The sequence below is a fragment of the Chroicocephalus ridibundus genome, chromosome 9 (genome assembly GCF_963924245.1).
Source record: "Chroicocephalus ridibundus chromosome 9, bChrRid1.1, whole genome shotgun sequence".
NCBI lineage: Eukaryota > Metazoa > Chordata > Aves > Charadriiformes > Laridae > Chroicocephalus > Chroicocephalus ridibundus.
In genome coordinates, this window is record NC_086292.1 from 5,336,806 (window position 1) to 5,358,139 (window position 21,334).

At 46.7% G+C, this 21,334-nt stretch overlaps 1 protein-coding gene across 5 annotated transcripts in view; it reads right to left on the reverse strand.

The window, feature by feature from the left end:
• Window positions 1-2,590: 2,590 nt before the first annotated feature.
• The window catches only part of HEPH (hephaestin), a 32,587-nt gene continuing 13,843 nt past the window's right edge, over window positions 2,591-21,334 (reverse strand). For 4 of the 5 annotated variants that reach the window (XM_063346331.1, XM_063346333.1, XM_063346332.1 and 1 more), the window contains 11 exons: window positions 20,288-20,438; window positions 19,769-19,981; window positions 18,750-18,963; window positions 18,336-18,475; window positions 17,292-17,423; window positions 15,999-16,105; window positions 15,006-15,231; window positions 13,442-13,581; window positions 12,886-13,048; window positions 11,558-11,590; window positions 3,549-9,954 (listed from right to left, as the gene is read on the reverse strand). In XM_063346331.1, the coding sequence (XP_063202401.1) occupies window positions 9,710-9,954; window positions 11,558-11,590; window positions 12,886-13,048; window positions 13,442-13,581; window positions 15,006-15,231; window positions 15,999-16,105; window positions 17,292-17,423; window positions 18,336-18,475; window positions 18,750-18,963; window positions 19,769-19,981; window positions 20,288-20,438 (1,764 nt within the window). In that variant the 3' untranslated portion in view covers window positions 3,549-9,709. Of the gene's footprint in view, window positions 3,263-3,548; window positions 9,955-11,557; window positions 11,591-12,885; window positions 13,049-13,441; window positions 13,582-15,005; window positions 15,232-15,998; window positions 16,106-17,291; window positions 17,424-18,335; window positions 18,476-18,749; window positions 18,964-19,768; window positions 19,982-20,287; window positions 20,439-21,334 lie in introns of those variants that run through there. The other variant, XM_063346335.1, reaches the window with a different exon arrangement.

Consider the following 21,334-nt stretch of genomic DNA (forward strand, 5'->3'; position numbering starts at 1 on the left):
AGCGCTTGTTAGAACACGCGCTTGTTAGAACATTTGCAATCGCAGCCCAATTACGCAGCAACACGGCGGCAGCGCCTGGCAATGGCATGGGCTGAGCAGCCAGGGGAGAGCCTCAGAAGCCACTGCTTTTTGAACTTTCAAAAGGCTTCTTAACGGCGAGGAAAGCTCAGAGCTTGTCGCATGGCTCTTCGCCAAAGGCATTATTTTTGATGGGCTCGTTTGCGGAGTCACCCGTGGGCTGAAATGGCTGGGAACAAACTGCAGGTTCCCAGGCTTCTCTGAATGTTTGTAAACGACGCTGGTTTCTGCATGAAGTGAAAGTAATCTAAAAGCAGGTGCCAGAATAAATATGTATGGCTTCCCGGTGAGCCGATGAACTCTCGCTGTGTTTGTAAAGCAGTGAGAAAGGTGGCTGATTATCCACACTCTACTGTGGGATAGAGATAAAAAATGGGTGAGTGAACGAACATGGGGCTTCATCAATCCAATCTAGAGTTAAAACTTGCAATTTAAGTGACAGCTAGATAAGGTTTGAGAGCTTAGCTCTTAGAGACGTGGGAGAGAGAATGCATTGTTTCAGAGCTGTTACAGGAATTAGTCTTGTAGGCAGAAAGCGTTTCTCTTTTTACAGAATTTACTTGGTTCCTCAAGAGCTGGGCAATATTCACGGCATAAATCACCACCCCTGGGTTCTCTGAACATGTGCTTTCATAACCTACTGGACAGCATGAGAGCACACGTGCATGCCCTCTTCCATCAAAACCATCATCCACTCCTCTGACCCCAGACTCTCACTTACATGAAGGTGCCCGGTTACGAATAGGCACCTAATGCATAACTGAGGTGAGTCTCGTCTTCCCCCGATTAACAATATACACTTCCCAAATATTTACAAGATCCAGATGTGGCATTGTCATGGCAACACCCTTTTGAAACAAATATGCCATTTTTTCTAAGAGTCACAACTCACAGAGAAGAGGCAGCAAAGCTTGACATTACAAATGACTCGCAGAACCAGTTCAAGAGGAGCGTGTGGAGCATCAGGAGACCCTGGGAGAGGCGGGTGGTCAGTGAGACAAACCCTGGTGGGCATGCAGGGATGGAACCCACAAAGCAGCTGCTGTCACAAAGCCGTACTGAGGCTGTGGGGTTTTAGAAAGTCGGTTAAATAATGCAGTAGAAAGCAACCTAAGTGAAAAGTATTAATAGGAAAGTCCTAGTGGACCATACCTGTGTAATTAAAGAGCTGACAGAGACCACAGACTAACTACAGTGGTTGCATGGCTCAGGACACAGGTATTTGATGATTAGTGAATTAGTGTTTGCAAGACTGATGGAAGATAGGCAAAATCTGAGAAGGCGTTTGGTTTGGTCAGGTTCTCCTTGGGCAAAATGGAAGGAGAATTTTAAATCTTGGTTCCGCTTCACCTGGCTATTCAAAATCCACCAAAATCCTGATATGGTTTTTGTATCAGCAATACTGACGTTCCCGTGGATAAGAATGGAATCGCTGTCTGTAATGCAGCATGAAATGCCAACATCACCTACTTCTATTTAAATTCTTAGAAAATAAGGAAGCTAGTAGCAATTTATTCCTGAAGCCTTGTGTAGCTTCCAAGATGCCAGTACCTTAGGTTACAGCACGTAGGCATTAACCGTTATTTTAACTAAATTGGTGCCCCTGGGCATTCCCACCCGTTGCACTACCATGGCTGAGCTGAACCATTCAAGCCTCCTTTCCCCACGACCCCTCCGCTTCTGTTGTGAGCCTTTGTCTGGGTTTGAGGTAGAACAGAACCAACTTTCTGTTCAGTAGTTTTACTTCTTAGCTAGGCCTCTTCTAACTCTCTGAAATTAACAGCATGTTGCGTCTAAAATGGTTCGTTCAGAGTGATAAGACAGTTTGTGCCAAGGAATGGTGTGCAGAGAGGCTCTTGATTATACTTATTGCTCTAACAACCAAGGTCAGCTCATTTCGTTATTTGCCCCGTTGGAGGGTCGGAAGCGGAAAAGCGTAGAGGGGTCCCACCTGCGGGGAGGAGCAGACAGGACAGGTGACCCAAAACTGACCACCAGGGTATTCCATCCCATCTGCCCCATGCTCAGTATAAAAGCTGAGGGATCAAAGGGTCAACCCTCTTTGTTCCATGGCTGACGTCCGAGGAGCACCCTGTCTGTTCGTCTGCCTTTGATCCCAATCCGTGTGTTCCTGACTCCATCTGTGGAATCCAGTTCCCACCCATCGCTGAGTCCAGTCTGGGACTTCCCCAGTGCCTGCCGGTGACGTCATCCTGGGACCTTAATGGGGTTTTATATATACTGTATCTATTTCATTATTTTCCTTTTTATTTATTATTAATATTTCATTAGAGTAGTTTAGTTTCTTCTAAACTCATAAATCTCTTTATCTCTCCTCCTCCCCTCTGTGCACGAGAGGCTGGGGGGGAGCATCTGTCACTGGCCATTGGCCAATTTGGCCAAAACCACGACAGCCTTGTAACCAGTCTTCAGGCTTTTAACACGCTTGAACACGATGACTTACCTTGACAGCAATTTATCTGAGTTTCTCAAAGATGTGGCCATGTCTCACACCCTGAATCATTGCTGACAGCGACTGGATGCCATGATGGATGATCAGCCTTTTGGGAATTTGTTGGCTAATGAAACATTGCAATTGGTTTTATCAAACCTTTATGCAGCTTCACCCAAGGGAAATCACGTAACTCAGCCGTGACACCAGCAACAGATTTCCCAGAAGGTTCGTTATAAAGCAACATTAAAACCTGATATTTATTACATCTACAATTTGCAATTTCACACCAAATTCTCCACCCTGCGGGTCCCACTCATTCTAGGAAGAGAACAGCGCCCATGAGGGAGCCATTTCTGAGCTACGCATCTGGAATATTAACGAAGGCATAAGAGACACGACCACAACGCCCAGAGGTAGTTCATCACACACTGGGCTTCTCAGGCTGGCAATTAGCAACACCAAGGGATCCTGGCTGGGTCTTCCAGCCTAATTCGTGAAACACCTCCAAGATGAGGATCTCTAAAAGTTGCTGAGGGAAAACCAAGAGCCACAAGCTATCCTGCCACGAGACTTGCAGCCAAGTCTCTAGACAGAGAGTAGACGGGCAGGGAGGTGGTGGGAGGAACGTGGGCTCACAGGGAAGGGGCAGCCGTCGCACTCAGGGGACAACTTCGCTTCACGAGGTTCCTTGTCACTTCCCAGCAAGCTGCCGTGGCTTTGTGCCGATGGCTGCAGAAAGGAACGAACTCAAAATCAAGTCGCTGTAGGGTCTAGTCCCACCCTAACCAGTTTTCTACCTCTCTGACCTTGAGCAAGCCAGCTATTTGTTCCTTAAACAATTTTCAGGTACGAAAACAGACAACAGTATTTCTCCTTCTCGTTTAGTTAGACGGCTAACATTTTTAATAATAGATATCCTTACTCTTTAAGTTTCAGACGACATGAGGGAATGGGTAAATCTCCTGAAATACAAAAAGGTAAGAGACAGTAGGAAAAACTTGTGTCAAGACTTTATTGATATCTATTTTGTTAAGGTTTCAGTCGTACCTTGTAAAAAACAAATGAAACAGTCCAGTACCATCAAAACGTCTGTGTAAACTGAAGGGATAATTTCTGTTTTCCATTGTGAACACCTTTTGAAAGAGTGCTCAGAGTTTTGACATAAATCTCCCCCAGGTTTTTAGAAATGAGAGCTGGAACGCCTGTTTCAGTTTTATTGAAGCAAAACCTTTCAGTCAGGAAACGTGCGTTGGTGTGTGTTGTGTGTGTGTGTGTGTGTGTGTGTGTGTATAATGGTCCTGCCTGCTCAGCTTTACACCGAGCTGGACGGGGAAGAGCAGGGCAAGGCCTTCGTGCAGGCCAGGAGATCCCACCAGCCACGGGGCTGGCAGAGGACGATGAAGACTCTCCTGTGTGGCTACACAACCATTTTAATAGGATATTGTACCTTGGGCCAGTACAAAAAACGTCAATGTGTCCATAAGCATCCGTACACAGATTTACAGACGTGATGTTGAACATCTAGGCCAAAGCACAGATTAAATGAAGCATTCTTCTCTCCCCGCAAAGAATGATTTCTTTTTGCACTGACAAAAAACAGCAGAAAGGAAGCTTTCTGGGGCAACATGCCAGTTGTAACCTACTGAATTGCGTAGTCACAAAGTATTGATGAAAGAAGGTTGAAGAATACTCCAGCTCAATGCACCACTAATGAGTTCCACTAGACGAGCCAGAGCACGGCAGCGCTTTCAGTTAAGTGTGATCCAGCTAACAAGGCACCTGTTTTAAAACCCATGCTGCTGTTACACTTTGGGGGGGGGGTTTTTTGATGCTTAACAAATTGAGAGTCTGTAAATTGGACTAGTCATTAGCCCTAGGCCCAGTTTTGCTCAACACGTTGGATTTCGGTGGGCTTTTCAAAACCTAACCGTAAATCACTAAGCCCGCTGTCTCCCAACCGCGGCGACAGCAGAGATCTGTAAAATCACTGATGGGTAAACACCAAACCTGGAGTGACTGAAGCTATAAGAGCACACACCAGTGGACTCTTAGGGCACGTTGTGTTTGACGTAGGACCTTTCTGTATTTCACGCTGACAAGTGGAGAAGGAACCTCCCTACGACGCCCTGAACCTCCTTCCTGTGGCACGGCAACTGCTGTTTTGGATGCAGCCTCTGGCAAAAGGAGCCCACGGGCCGGCAGGGATGCACTGTGCTCTCCTAGCATCCTGAGATTTGTCTTCTGCTTGTTTCTCACAAAGCGAGTCATCCTGACCAAAAGCAGACGGCTGGCTCTTTGCTTACCTGTAAAGTCAAAGCTTCCATTTGAAGAAAATAACCCCTAAATCTGAAAAAATAAGGATCTGATAGGAAGGTCCTAGAGGCACGGTTTTCTGTAAGATCCTTACAGTGACAGATTCCAAAACTTCTCACTACATCAGCATCCTTCTGCACACAAAGATAACACATAATTTCTTTGTTATTCTTGATGATACTGAATAACAGAGAACTTTTCTCTCCTGCACCCATCAGGCACGCTGCCAGCAGCATCGCACCTATTTAACTGTCCCTTACGCAGCAGGATCTTTGCCCGTACCTTCCCCCAATAGACTGAATCACTCCCTTACTCTTCTTCTAGGGCTCACCACTGGGGATAGGTGACTATTTTATCTCTTCATCCTTCCTGCGGTTTAAGAATGCAGAACGAAACCTGTCTCTCAAGAACACCAAAGGATCTGAAGTTTCTCAAGACCACCTGCTGAGTAATGGATTTACTTTCCCCCAAATAGGAGCAAATTAACAAACCAATTGATTTCCAAACCAGGCTGTCTTTGCATTCTAACACCATAAATGCTAATTTCCAGTAATAGCTGTTTCATCAACCACATGCCCAGTCCTGCTGTTCTCACATCGCCAGACTAGTCTGTGACTAAATTCATCAATTGTTTCTGAGACTAGTGCTTTGGCAAGTTTGGTACCTTGTGTACGCATATGCCCTTGCTCCTATATTCCATGTAGGAATAAGCTGGAGGCCAGATTTTACTTGTACTCAGATCCATCCTCTGGTTGTGATCTTGCAGATCACTTTATTTTGGCAGCCATCGTGCTTGAATTCCTTTCCCCAGGCAGTATATCGGCACATAGCTCCAGACTTACAATCACTCCTGTAATTTGCTGTGCCAACAAAATTATAACCACTGTAAACAGCCCACATGGTGATTATATATTACAAAGCAAGCTTGCACGTTAAGCCACACGTTTAATTCAGAACCAAAGACTACATTATACCTGAAAGACATTCAAATCCTTTTGCTGACAATTCGCAGTGTTAGTCTTTTTTATGGCGTGCTTCACGTTAATTTGAGATTAACTTTTGGGGTTTGAGGGGGAGGGGGAAAAAAAAAAAAAAAACAAAACACACCTCAAGACAGCATTTTATATGCACATCCAAAAGGCACCCTGCTTTTGACTCGCGCATCTCTCAGATCCATAGAACGCGTGGGAGTATAAAGGAATGCCAGCTTATCACCGGCCTGGCACTGACACGGAGTAAGGACACAATGCCTACCTGCTAAAGTGATGTAAGTGGTGGTCGTGCCCGTTACTGAGCAAGGTGACAGCACTAACAAAGGAATTTTCATCTCAGCCCTGCTGCAAACATCCAGCTGCTGCCACGTAAACGAGTAACTCAGCTTTGCAGCCCCCTAAGACAGCCTGGAAGAGCGTGGGTAACTTTAAACAGGTGAGTGATCATCTAGGTAAAACTTCTGAAAAGTTCTATCACATCTAGTTGGGGCCCAGGAAGGGTAATATTAGAACTGCAGACAAAAAAAACCCACTACCTGAAGTGAATACAATAGGAAATATTAGCTGCTTCTTATGTTTATCCCATATAAAAACCTGAGAGACTAGTTCTTCCATGAAGATAAACCTGTTCTGGACTCTTACTAGCAGCATGAATTGAAGTGGGGTGGGGTATTTTTGTGGTTGGTCCTTTTGTTGTTGTTGGTTGGTTTGGCTTTTTTTTTTTAAGGATTTAAAATATAGCATATTTTTAAATGCAGTATTTACTTATCTAAAAGCATGTATACATGTATTTCCACCCTTCTGTCCCCGTGAGCTGAGTCACGCTAATGAATCACGTGAGCACTTCTAATCCTTTTCAGTGTGTGTTATTGTGAACTATTTATCTGGAACCACTACAGAAGAGGGTTTTACCTTGAGCTGGTTTATTTTGCACCGGCAGAAAAGCAGCAGGAGCACTCGCTTCATCTACTGCCTCAGCTCAGCATGGACCTGTTGCCATCCCAGTGTCTCCCTGTGGAGCAGCAGCAGCGAGGCCCTGATCCTGCCCCCCTTGCTGTCTTCTGGAGAAGGCGACTCCTCAGTAGCCAAAAATCACATCAGGGATAAGCACAAACAAGATGCTGTAGGCTGCTCAGACAGAAGGCTTGCTGCCAGAGCAAACACACAGTTGTTCACCGGCTCCAGCTCAGCAACACCAGAACTGTGAAACATCTCTCCTCCTCCTCCTCCTCCCCAGCCCACCGACTGGGAGAGCCAACTTCTGATTAGCGGCAGTTCTGAAGCTGCTGATAAACCGTTCCTCCTCACAGCTTGTTGCAACAGAAAGTTTTAACAAAGCGATCTGTTTTGTCCAAAGCTTTCCCTTGAGTTTTCTCGGTCTGGGGTGGAATTGCTTATCAGAGGACACAGCCCTCTCCAAAACAGCCCCTCCGCTGAGGCCTCTGAAGCGTGGGCTCAAGAGCATCCTAACTACCAACGCTGGAAAAGACACCTCTGCCGCTGATGCTCCACTTGGCCCAAAAAACATGAAGTTGGAGGCATTTCGGCAGCCTGCTGTGTAAGGAATGCGTGCAAATCTGGAGACCCAGCTCCAGTCCCTGTGCTGCTCTGCTTCGGAGCCAGCGCTGAAACCCAAGTCCGCTGTCGTCCAGCTCAGTGCCCTGGCTACCGGCTGAAGAACTGAAGAAAGGGAGACTTCCCTTTCTGCTTTCTCAAATACAGTAAATACATTTCAAGAACTCCTTTGTCTCAGTGTGGGCTGAGAACATTTTTTGATCTACTTTTTCCATAAGCCAAGGCGGGGGAATAATTAAGGTTTCCTGCTTGGTTCTTACTTCTGATGACATAGCTTCTAAAAATTCATCCAGAACTGGTGGTCTTGTAAACCTCTGGTTTGCAACAGCAGCTGAACCGGGGTTGCCAACCAGCAAAAAATACCCACGTTCAGAGCATTCAACAGCCCTCCAGCTCCTCACCAGGCTTAATGAAGTGTAATGAAAGGAAATTAATGAGCATTGTCCCCATTGCCAAAGGAAAGGGCAGCTGGAAATATGCAGGGACCCAATATGAATTGAGCATGATTAAGTATGTTATAACTATTGTTCTCAATAAAATGGTGCTGTTATACCTAAATAGCCTACAGCAGTCCCTTGTCATTACAGCCATTTAGCTGGCTCTGCTTTAATTGCCTCTGAAAGCCACCCAGAAAGGATTTCTTTTATGCCCTTTCCAATTTCAAACCAGGGACAGAAATATGTAAGCACTAACCTGCATCCATTTAGGTAACCGGGTTTCTGTGGGTGAGCCAGGAAGATAGATATTTTATAGGGAACCGCTTGGTACTTGACACGCAGGGCGACGTGACCGTGATGTGTGTGGGCACGGCTGCCGCTGGAGGATGGCTGCCACAGCCTGCCAGGTGGGCTACCAAGCTCTGGGGTTAGTCACGGGCTACACCACCCACCCCCACAGTCTGGCTCCTGGCAGGCAGCTGTAGTGAGAAAGCAGGCACCAGGAGGTGTCCGACCCCAGTGCAAAGGCGCAGCCAGGGCCAGAGAGGAGACACCGTGTCCCCATCCCCTCCTGGCGCCACGCAGGCTCCCCCCAGCACCCAGCGCCTCTCCCCATGGACACTGTCATTAGGCACAGAGGGTTCAGTAGACAGCAACGCTCCAGGAGCATTTATGTATCAGGCCAGGCCTTTCCACCTCTAACGTCTGTGATTCTGTGCTGTCTAGAAGGCAAGGGTCCCCTTAGCGCAAGCCCTCGTTACAGCAAGCATTCCCTTATCTCTGGCCACACTTCCTCAACACTGCGGCTCGTTTTCTCCACGCTGCTAAATTCCACCGGCACTTCAGCTTTCTCCTTCTTCACTGATGCCACATTTGCCTGGACAAAACTGCCGCTGCACCACGATGGGGGAAACGCTCCCTGACTTTTTCTGTCCCAAGGAGCTCACAGGGGACTGAGGGTTTGGCTTGGCTCCCAGCAGTAACACGGCAACAGCTCAGCTCTGGAGATAACTTCATTAAAATGTATTTGAAAGAAAGAGAGAGCAAACCACACCACAGAACATCACGGCATCCTGGACCCTGTTGCCCAAGGAGCTGCAGAGGGGCTGAGGGACAGCCCTTCCCACGCACAGACACGGAGAACTGGGAAGTCTCCAGGATGCTCGGCAGCACTTGGGAAAGCTTCTTCTCCCAGCACAAGACACAGGATGCACGTTGCCTGGGGTGCCGGGAGCAGAAGGACGTGTCACAGCAAGGCAGATGGTGAGGCACAGCTCCGGTCATGCTCCTTGTGGAGCTCTCTCGAACGCTGTGACATGTACTGCCCTGAATTTGCATCTGTCCAATTACTCATCAAAAACCCCAGCAATCCAAACCTAAATTAACATTTTCTCTTCTGTATTCTTACTTGATTCACAAAAATGAAAAGATCATCTCCCCCCTTCAGATTAATTAGTTTAAAGGCTCACAGTTTCTCGGGAGACAATGCCCAACTCAGCTCTGGCAACGGAGCATGACTGGAATCTGGCCTAAGCTAGTCTGCTGAGAAAGACCAAGTGGAGTTGTTCTGGAGAGAAGAAAATATGGGAAGTGTCTCCTCTCTGTCTTGGGGAAGAGGAGTATTTCAGAAGGACCTTTTGCTCTTGTTAATTGTCTTCAGTCAGTTCAAAGGATCCTTTGATCTCTCCTGGATGGACTTTTTCTTTACAGAGTGCTGAGGAGGATATACGAAGAGGTCAGGGTTCCTACTTTTCACCTAGAAGTACAGTGAACAATTGAAATGATGGCCCAAAATCTCTGCTGTGGACAACAATCCTGCCTCTGCTCCAAGCACACAGCCTGAAGTTTGTACATGGCTTTTATAATCCCGAATTCTTCTTAGACATGAGTTTGAATCCGTCATCCAGGATGGACCTCCGATTGCGTCTTAACCTCTTTTGTCTCTCAAGATAGATGACCACTCCCAGAAGGAAGATGACGACCAGGAATAATATCATCCCTGCAACGGCTAGACCGATGAGTGTGGCTTCTACCTGCCCTTGAGCCAACTTAGCTCCAAAAAGCCTGATCCTCTCGGACTCGTCCTTATCCTCAGGTGACAACTCTGAGAGACACAAAAAAAGATAGTTCCCATGAGAGCCAGAAACACCACAACTGAATGGTTCCAAGAAATATAAAAAAAAAAAAAGGAGCAAAAGAAAGACCCAACACAATCAAAACAAGTCAAAGGAGAGCCGGTCACCATCAGTCCAACTGACCCTCATCCCTGAGGTTACACAGAGAATGAATGCTCCTTTCCCTGATCCACTCCATCCCAGCACCTCACCGTGTTTCACAGCTATTCAGCCCAATCAGCTAACCATCGCCGTCCCCGCTCACGGGGCAGGTGAGCTGAGTTTGTGTGGGGAGTCAGTGGCTGGGCACAAAAGAATGGAGATGAGAACGTGAGCCCAGGCTGGGGCTGCTGCGATTTCCCCAGCCTGCTCCAAGCTCCCCACGCACACGGCTGTTATCCCAACCACCACTTTCCAGAGTGCACTTGCGCAGTCATGCCAGCGGCAAGTCACTTAAGAGCCTGAGCTCTCTTACGCTTCCACTCAAAGGTAGCGGCAACCTTTTGAGAAAAGTGGCTATTTGCACAGGTAACAACTGTCGACGAAGGTTTTTGCCTGGTGAGCATACACAGGTTGATGCCTGAATATGGTATAAAAATAAAATTATTTAATGTTGGCACTACTGCTCTGACAGGTTTCCTACTCCTCTTCCTTAGACCCATTTGGAGTGAGTAAAACATTGTCGGGAAGGAAAGGACTGAAATATCAGTAGAGAAAGACTGAAGAGTTGTAGGTAGACGGCTGTATTTTCAGCTGGGCTGAGCTGGCTCTGAAATCAGCTCAGCTGGATTTACTCCCAGCAGATGAAAAATGGAGTTATGGAGAAAGATGAAAAATTAGGGAAATAAATCACTACCATTAACTATTCAGCCTTCCAGAAAATTTTAAAGGGACCTTATCTACTACTCCCTGGTGCTGCTCAACCAATTGTCTTCTCATATCTGTTCTTTAAAATACCTGAAAGACCCAGGGCATGTGCTCAGGCTCTTTTCTTGGGGGGAAAAACAGAGCAGAAGGCAGATGTGCTTGTTTGCATGCTGACTCGGTCCCTTCAGCTAGTAATGGTGAATGTCAAAATTCCCTACACCACGCACGCAGCCATTAACAGTCCAAGGAGGGAGGACAACTAATCTAAGGCGCCCCCTGGGTTTTGATTAAAAGGGATAAGAAAAATCATTTCCTTTGCAACCACCCTCCTTTAAAACCCTTTGAATCTCTGCCAGTTTCTAAGCTTGCCCTCTCCTTTGGAGACGGGTCCATACGTCGCAAGCACAACAGGACACGAGGCCACTAAACTTTTTCACCTAACATGGTCAACAAGCCTAACAAGCCCAACTTCCTTATTTTTATCATCAGAGCACAGACATTTGGAGGACAGATAAACAAGCCAACCCGGAACCCTCCCTGTTATCCACCGGCGGCCAGGCCCCCGACTGACACGCTGCCCGGCCTGACAGAGGAGCGGCTGTAGGTGGTGTTCGTGCTCCTCCCTTCTCCTCCTGCAGATTTAAGTCTCGGTGCTGATCAGAGATCTCCCTCCCTCCTCTGCCTCACGCACACAGACGCTATTTAGGAATGCAACATAAACCATACCTGTACTGTAGTTTACGACTTGAAGCGCTGGCTCTGAAAGGAAACAAAAAAGCGGGTGAGAAAGCGTTGGGCTGAACAGATAAAGAGTCAAGTACACGGCACGTTTGGCAAGGATCAGATCCAGAAGCAGCATGGTTTTCCAGGGCTCGCAGGTTTTCTTTTCTCCCGTCAGTGCTTTCCCTCTCCGTATCACACCAAGAGAGGTTTTGTATTACCTGCTTCAAAAGCAGACCCGCTCCTGCCACTGCACAACCCTTTTTGGCCTTCGAAAGAAGAGCAAAATCAAAGTCTCCGAGGGTGCGGTGGGCTGACCCCGGCTGGTAGGGTCACTTGCTCACCCCACAGTGGGATCGGGGATGGAATAGGAAGGGCGAAAGTGAGGAAAACCATACTTGTGGCTTGAGATAATGGTAATTTAATAAGTAAGGGGGGAAAAAACCCCAACCGATGCAAAAAGCAATCACTCGCCACCAGCAGACTGACGCACAGCCTGTCCCTGAGCAACAGCCACTTTGGAAAAAACTCTCCCCTGTTTTTATTGCTGAACTTGATGTTACATGGCATGTCCCTTGGTCAGTTCAGGTCAGCTGTCCTGGCTGTGTCCCTCCCCTGCCTCTTGTATGCCCCAGCCTACTGAGTGAGAAACAGAAGACCTTGACATTCTGCAAGCACTGCTCACCCATAGCTAAAACATCGGTGTGTTATCAACTCTGTTTTGGTAATAAATCTAAAACACAGCACCATATGGGCTGCTTATCCCTGGAGGCGTTCAAGGCCAGGCTGGATGAGGCTTGGAGCAGCCTGGTCTGGTGGGAGGTGTCCCTGCCCAGGGCAGGGGGGTGGAACTGGATGATCTTTAAGGTCCCTTCCAACCCAAACCATTCTATGACTCTATGAAGAAAATTAACTCCATCGCAGCCAAACCTAGCACAGAGTGTCACTCACCTTTGAGCACCTTCCAGTGTTTTCCTGGTGAAATGAGAAGCTTTAGCATGTGCATTTAGATTACAGGTAATATTCTTAGTAAGAATAATTACTAGTTGATGGCTCAACACTGATTCTCGGACACAAGCTAAAATAAAACTCATAACAACAACCTAGGCAATGTAGACCCCAGAAACCAATTTGTTATTAATTCCACCTGCAAGTATTACCATATTCAAACGGAACATCTTAAATTAATAGTACTTAACTAATTATCTGCTCAATTAACTGGCTGTTGATGGTATGGAAGAGTTGCAAGCGTGATGCAAACACTCAAAATTTAGCAGTGGTAATAGAAAGTGCCGTTAGATGTTTGACAGTAAGAATCAGTGATAACTCCCTACCTGGTCTGGGCAAGACTGTGAAGAGTATCTCCATACCAGCATGAATATGATCAGACACGTGACAGTGAAGCAGCCACGTCCCAGGGTTCCCAACCAACATCTCCACCATTTCAAAAGTCCCAGGGAACAGATCCACAACATCTGCTCTGTAGCTTTTGCCATTCTGTCAAAGGGAAGGGAGGCTGTTAGCGTGCAGAGCTCTGTGCATCGTTTCAGAAAGAAAATTCTCATTACAGTGTCACTGGAGACCCTTTCAGTGCTACTAGTTTTTAAAAGCTCAAAAAAAAAAAAAAAAAAAGATTTCAAAGAGCAGCTCCAGGGCTGTAGCTGGGAAAGCCAAAACAATCTGGTAATGCCTAACCCTAAGAAGGGTTACTTAGACACATTGGCACAACACAGAGGCCCAGTGAGTCAGGTTTGGATGTGTAAAATCACCCCCCTTTCCTAGCGGGGTGAAGTTGCTGTGAAGTCATTCAAGAAGTTCGAGTCCACCAGAGTCAAGCAAAAGCAACATTGGTGGTCAGTCTCTGCTTTATCATCAGCAGGATATTCTTACCTTATATATGAAGGTCTCAGCATGAAAATGGACCGTGTGGACATCAATCTCCTGACCCATTCCCAGCAGGTACCAGTTCACCCACTCACCCTGGAACATGGTCAGCCCAGGCAAGTTCGCATAGAGCCTCCCATTGATGGCTGTGCAGTAAATAACATACAGAGAGAACAGAAGAGGCTGTTATTGAAACGGCAAAGATGCCGAATCATCGCAGAGGAAGAACATGCAGGGCAAGTTAGATGTTATAAAGCTCATACAGCAACCAGTGCATCAGCAGTTAGTGTCTTCCGTATGACTTCTCAGAAGTTTGGCAGTCTCTCTTCCAGCTCACTACTTTTCCTATCTGTTAACAGATAGGAAAAGTAAAGTGACTTGCATCCAAGGCCATGCTGTAGCTCAGCTCAAATAAACCTCAAGAACTACCTCTTGCTGAAAACCTGCAGTCAGCCAGCAGAGGCGGTTGTTTCTAGAAGTCAAGATGTGTAAAAACGGCCACCTTAGTCCAGTCATAAGGAAATACATTTATATATCTATATACACATATATCTGAACAATGAAAACAGGCAGACCCTGCCAACAGACAAGCCGGTCATTCTGTGTCTCGTGCTGGCTGTACACATTACATGCTGATCCCTTGTAAAATGGCAGGACTTCATTTCATAATTAGCACAGCCAGAAGGACTATTGCTTTGCAGGAAAGGGACCAAAACAGTGAGCGAACTGAATGCTCAGATGACAACGGAGGGAATGAAACAGAAAGAGACATGATCTGAGGGCAGGAACACCAGTGTTTTACTCCCAGGTCTGCCAGAGGCACTTTCTGTACCCCAAAACAAGCATCCAACTTCAGTGCGTTGCTTTTGCTAGCTATAATATTGGGTTAACAATTATAATAACGGACATGTGTATTTGGAGATTCCTTATATCACCTGCACTAAAACAGTACTAAAGACAGTACACATAACGCAACTCCTCACTATTCTTATCTCCACAACTGCCAAGGGACTTGTTTTGCTAAGAATACTTTAAATAGACCCATATATAATAGGGAGAAAAACTATCATAACATGTTAATTTAAAAAATGTGTTCACCCTACTATGGTAGAAATCGCGTTTTGGTAATCAGCTAAAACAACTGAGCCATGTATTGCAGCCACATAGCTCAGTCAATCAATTTGAAATCTAACATATTCGAATGGTGCCAAGACGAACAGAACAGAATTAGTCTGACAAGTTAATTTCACATTTGATTTTGTTTCCTGGCCCAAGTCACTCGACACATCAGAGATTAACTTCTCTGGCCCATATCTTTGCCTCCTGACAGGGACAGCCGTAACGATTACCCTTCACTGTAGATCAAAGATGGGTGCCATAGATGTGCTGCAATATTGAGAACAACAGACAGTTTAATTCTGTTTGTGCCACTGACAGTGGAAAAGGATGAGGGCATTCACTAGGAGTCAGGCTCTTGGGTTCTGGGTGGCTGACCACTTACAGAGGTCGTAGGGTCAACCTCAACTTTGCCTAGATAGTAATGGGTGCTCAGGTGCTTAACAGGCATTACCATGCATTTTGTTGCTTTCCAAAAATTTGGCATCCAGCAGGTTCATCTCCTTGGGATTTCCCTTACTGTAACGTTCCACATTCTCCTTCAAGTACCAGGACTGATTTTCATCAAAAACCAGGAACAGCAGAGCAAACTCCCTTTTCACATCCTTCCTGGTCCCATCAGGCTGCAGGGCCCCTCTCCGGCAGATCTTCAGGGGTCCGATCAGCCCACTGTACACATCCTAATCAGAATGAAGGAGAAAAAAAAACCCTCTGAGGCAAGGATCTTCTCTGCCTCTCTTTTGTATGCAGTTCTTTGCCTTTCAGCAACCACATTTTCTGTTCCCTGCATGACCCCACTTAAAGCAAACGTGCTGCTGTGTAAGTACTCTCGTTGGTGAAAATCAGCTACCAAAGCACAAGAACAGAGACTATACGTGCTCTTATGAATGCAAATCCAAAAGCCATAAATATGAACGGTATCAAAATATTCTCCACTCTGTGGCTGCAAAAACAGCTGCAACTTGAGATAAAAAGGCAATGATCTCCGGGTTGAATGTGATGGTTTATTACAGGATCCTCCAGGTTGTTTCCCTGTGAAATCAGCGCTGTCACAACTGATCCTAGCAATGCTCAAGTCTTCCTGCTTTATCCATGGGGCCTAATTTTGGACAATTTCTGCCTTTCTAGATTAGCCCTATGGCTCTCTTTAATAGAAACCATGACTTAGTGGGAGATGTTCTCATATTCTGCAAATAACCAAAGGAAGGTCAGTGTCAAGAAGACAGTGGAATTGTTTTATGAAGGTTTGTGTTAGGAAAAAGCAAGGACAAACATCAGAACACACTTGGAGGATTTATTCTCCCAGGAGAATGCTGGATATGTCACCAGGTGGTTCTTCTGCCTCTCAGCTGGGCCAACCTCTAAGTTGTACCCAGCTCATATTGTTTTCTAGAGGGGGTGAAAAATTACTATAACTGGGCTTTTCTGGTTCTAACTTCTATTTTACCTTTACTGGGTCCACCATGGAGTAGTAGATCCAAGGAACACAGGCTGAATCATTTGGCCCTGGACCAGATCTCTCAGGAACTTCCCACTGGTATGTCACAATGTCACCTGAGTGACAGAGAAGCACCATTAACATCAGTGTGATACACCCACTCACCAGCTTGCTGAGCATGCAAAGCTTCTTAAAAGAAAACAGAGAGAAGATCCTGTCCCCCAAGTGCAAATTCAATTCTGATTTTGTTGGACATTGCATCTTCCTTCCCCAAACACTGAAAAGCCGGATGGAAGTTCCCCTCTCCCAAGCCAAGCAGAGGGGTCTCAGGATGCACACAGTACCTGGCATCAGCACAACTCTGTCTTATCTACTGCCTTTGAGACTGGACCTGACCAAGGAAATTCCACCTCTCTTCAGTACAGACGGAGCTTGAGAAGATCTTTCCTCATTTTGAAGTATATTTATGTTCATTCAAATTCCTTTTTAAAATTACTACTTTGCATATTAGCAATACATTTGAGAAAGACAGATCCCAACTGAAAACCTGTTTCTTGCTTAGACAGCCTGCGTAAATTGAAGGGGACCAAAAAATATACAAATTGGCATCTGGACCATGAAACAAATGGGTGATTTCAGTCAGCGTCCTGGCAAGCAATTATGCATTTCTTCTATTTCATGCTACTTTCATACTATCACGCACATCACAAAAAGTACAGGTCCTAAAGAACAGAGGCAGGCTTCCGCCATCATGGGCCATCAGCCCAGGGCTACCAGGGACTGACTGAGCTGTGAACCACCATCACCTTTCTCCAGACAAACCACACGTCTGGTAAGGCCGCACACAGAAAAGTTTCAGGAAGAAATTCTTTTCAGGAATAAATTCTTTATGGTAAGGGTGGGGAGGCACTGGAACAGGTTGCCCAGGGAAGTTGTCAATGACTGGAGGGGTTCAAGGCCAGGCTGGATGAGGCTTTGAGCAACCTGGTCTGGTGGGAGGTGTCCCTGCCCAGGGTGGAGGGTTGGAACTGGATGATCTTTAAGGTCCCTTCCAACCCAAACCATTCTGTGATTCTGTTATCCTAGTAGTCGGAGCAGGCTATGAACTCCCAGGGCCGCCATTCCCTGGTGATATCACTAGAACTGCAGTGTGAACCTGAAACACCAGTTATTGTTCAGTTCCAGTTCTCTACCATAAGAAAATAAGTATATCTAAGCCTCCTTAAGGAAACCAGTCCAGCTATAGGCTAAAGTTAGATTCATAAGCCCATACAGGAACACACCTGGAGAGCAGTGACTTACCAGGGTTTGCTACTTGCGGCTGCCCTGTCTTCCTTTCCAGCACCCCGTGTGCATGAACGGAGTAGGGTCGTGTGGCGTTGTTCTTAAACACGATGTTGAGAATATCTCCCACTTCCGCCCACAGAAAAGGACCTTGAGGTAGGAAGAATGTACTCTGAGACTAGCAAAAACTGTCAACGTAGCTCCTGAGGATATTCCCACCCCTCTCTCATCATCATCTCCCCAGAGATATTCCCTTATAATATTTATGATGTTCGTTCCCCTGCCTCTTCTCTACCTTATCTCTACCTCCCAAAGAGAGAATTGGGGGTCAGTCCCAGTAAGTCTTTAAAAACCAGACTGCAAGTTTGACAATGAGAGAAATGAAGGTTGTTACGTGTTTTAACTGTGCCCAGTACAACTAAGGCTTGATTTCTGAATACTGCTATACTAAGTTTCACAATGCCTTGATCATGTCTTGCTGCTGGTTTCAAAAAAATGTGGTAATATTCAGTTTGGCCTGCCAGTGTCACAAATCAGAGCTGCAGCCAACTCTGAATGGCATATACTGCCTCAGCCTTGCTGCTCTGGCACCACTTATAGTCCTGGGTTCATAACACAGAGCTGTGTCTCCACAGACTTCCATCGGTCATTGTAACGCGCTTCCCTACTTCCCAAGGTCTGTCTGCTTTTGCCTCAAAAGCATTTCCCTCACAGCTACAGATTTTCACCTACCTCTTTCAGACTGCTCTCTAGAAGTCAGTCTAGAATATCTGTTCTATAGTCAGAGAAACGCAAGTGAGAAAAATGAAACACAAGTTGACGCAAAGGCAGGCAGGAGAACCCAGTCTTCTCTACTGCAACCTGCATTCAGGACCCTCTTTACTGCTCTCTCCAAAGCTGGCAGACCTGGCTGGGAGACAGTCTGAATTTCTCCTCACTTGCGTACACAGGAGATGCCTAAATATCTAGGAGGCCTTCAGATTACAGTCCTTATCCACCAAGGTTCTAGAGTCCAAGTCCCATCGCTGTATGATTAAGTGTACCCTCCGCACGTATCCTTACCTAATATCCCTAGGTGTTCATCACCATTTATCCTGGCCTTGGGGGTCTGGAAAGTCCCATCGGTGTACTCCCTATAAACAGCTTTCTTGTACCTGGAACCGAGCAGTCCATTCTCGTTGCTCAAAAATACATCGGCGTAGCTGAGAAATGCAGAATGAGTGCTGAGATACCAAAAAGCTCACCGGGAATAAACAGCTAACTTGTGGCAGGGGGTTCAACAGTTGGATGGGTTTCCCAGAGACCTGCTTTGGCTGCAAAGGTGGGCACAGTGACGTGGGGGGCTGCAGCTCCCATCAGCAGCACCACCAGCAGTGGCGTACGCACCCTGTCGCAAGATGGCCAAGATACCCAAGAGGCTTCACCAAGGTCTACTGAGAAACTTTGCCAAAGGCTTCCCCAGAAGAAGGGCTCTACCTCTCTGCAGAATGGCTGTGCCGTTCCCTCTCCCAGCTCCGGTCAGGCGCGTAGTCCCACACCACCTCCTCTGCCACGATGTAGTATGTCCGCACCCCTTTGTACTGCGCGGCAGGAGCAGGATCCCTTTTTCCTCCGCACTTGGAAACGGAGTAGTGTTCCCTCATCCCAGCCTGGTAATGATTGCTCGTCTGGCAGTATATCTCAAAAATCCCTGAGGGAGGCAGCACAAACAAGGAAATCAGCTACTTTTAAAGGTCCCAGGAAACAGCTGCTTCCCATGCAGAGCTTGTGACGTGCTTGACATTGGTATGTGTGTATCTGGGTGTTTGTTTAGGGAGCTTGGTTGCCATAGGCCGAGATTAAAAGAGGTTGTTAGAGAAACCCAGCAGGAATGTCACAACAAAGTCCTACATAAAAATCATCTCAGGAGGCTTTCTTACACAATAACCAGCTTATCAGAAACGAATAAAGCGACATAGCTGTGCTACGACTGCTGAGAGGCTGGTTAAGTAAAAGATCTAGCCTGTGAATGCCAGAGGGGAGGAGACAACTGGCAGCTGAGGCCGTCACGTTGTATGAATGAGACACAGTATTGTGTGCCTGTCCCGCAAACGGGGAAGACTGGGGTCTGTCACAAACGTGAAACTCCGCAAGCCATGGACAGGGGAGTTAAGGTCCGGCAACTCTCTGCTATTTTATTCTGACCAACGTGTTTGCATGTTTCTGTGGGTCACAGGCAGCAATGTGCATCGGGGCTGTTACTACAAACATTTAATAGGAAGTGGCAGCCTATAGAGAATCAGTCTGGGACAACACGGGACAAGATCCTGGATCTCTTGTTATTCCCCAGAATCAGATGCAAAGGCAGGAGCTGTGGCCTCAAAAATGGGACCGAACAGGATCTAAAGCACAGCTCCCACTGGAAGAGTTTACACTGTGCTAAAGAATCAGCCACAGGACAAAATACAACACCAGGAGACTTTTCCCGCTGCTAAGTTAGATGTGCAGGCACTTACCCTCGTTATCGGGTTGCATGAAAGCAGTAGCAAATGTGTGGGGGAACAGATTGGCTGAATCTCTCCGCATCCCGTTTATCTGCACGGTGTTGCCTTGAAACACAGCTCCATGCACATCTGCTTCACTGCCCAAGCCCAGAAGGTGCCAGGACACATTGTCTCCTTCACACACATTCAGCCCAGGCAAGTTACCAAACATAAGTCCATTGATGGCTGCAAAGGAGAAAACAATCAGCTCTCTGCGGGTAGGTACCAGCTACGAGATTCATTTTGCACATACACTTTGACAGGGCAGGCCTGCCAGCAGAAGTGTAATTTGCTTTAATTCACCTACAAATATGCCCAGGACACACTTCCCAAGAGGGAGCCGTGCTTCTTGTCCCATGTCCCACCCGCTCGCTTGATGTCAGGCCAACACAACACAGCTACTCCAGCCTCCCAGCTCCGTCTTTCGTCGAACACCACCCCCGTGTTTTGCAGGTTCATTGCCGCCGCCTGCGGAACAGCATCAGGCCATACCATGCATCCTGTTGGATTCCTCGAAGCCTTCATCCTTATTCACAGAAGTCTCTTCCGTTCTCAAGTAGTACTTTATGTTTGCATTTAAATACCAGCTGAGGTTCTCATCAAACACGCTGAAGAGAAGGTAAAACTCTTTGTCGATCCCTTTCTAAGATATAACCATAATGATGGCTGTTAATTTTCAAAACGCACCAATTAACTATCCTTACAGTTAAAGCTGTTTTGCCTGACTCATGTTCCCTTTTAACTCAAAAACTTGGCTCACTGAAGGCCAGGGCTCTGTCCCTTTACTCATGTTGAATGTTCCTCTTTTATTCCACGAGAGGCACCACTTGTGTTTTTTCCATGATATTCCACACAAGGGATCAAAATCCAGCCAAGGCTACGAAGTCATTGCCTCCTTCCCCCACCACCCTTACATTCAGGTGTAGGTTTCACCACCTGTCCAAATCAGACCTGAGATCAGAGCCCAGCCCTCGATGGTGATGACGACTACGCTCCACTCCTCCTTTCTCCTACCACAGGCTTGGATTGGGGATTTATTTTTTTTTTTTGTTACCCTAAATCCTTGAAAGTGTTCGTTCTAAGAAATGCATTCCCAAGCACGGTGTGCTTCCCCCTTAAAAGGGCATCCCCAGTGTTGTCCAGATTCTCATTTTGCTGTCGGCTTCCTCAGCGGTACCCAAGAAGATGCCCTGCAGAGAGGGCTACACGATTCCCAGTCTGCGGCACAGGGGTGCAGGAAGACCGGCCGTGCACCTCTCCCAATTAAGGATTGATTAAAGGGTTGCCTAAGATTGTGGAGCCAGAATTGCTGCCCCAGGTGATTTTTCCCTGTCCTACCTTTCCAAACAAGTCTGTCTGTTTTGTTTACACTCTTTCGACACCTGCAAGTGTTTTATCATGATCACAGCTCCTTCATGATCCTCTGCTCAGAAGATTCACATTTCCACCCTGTGTAAACAGACCGACCTCTCCTCCACTCCCAATTTAGCCACATCTTGCCACCACGGAAAGCAGAGAGAAAGCAAACCCCTCTAGGGA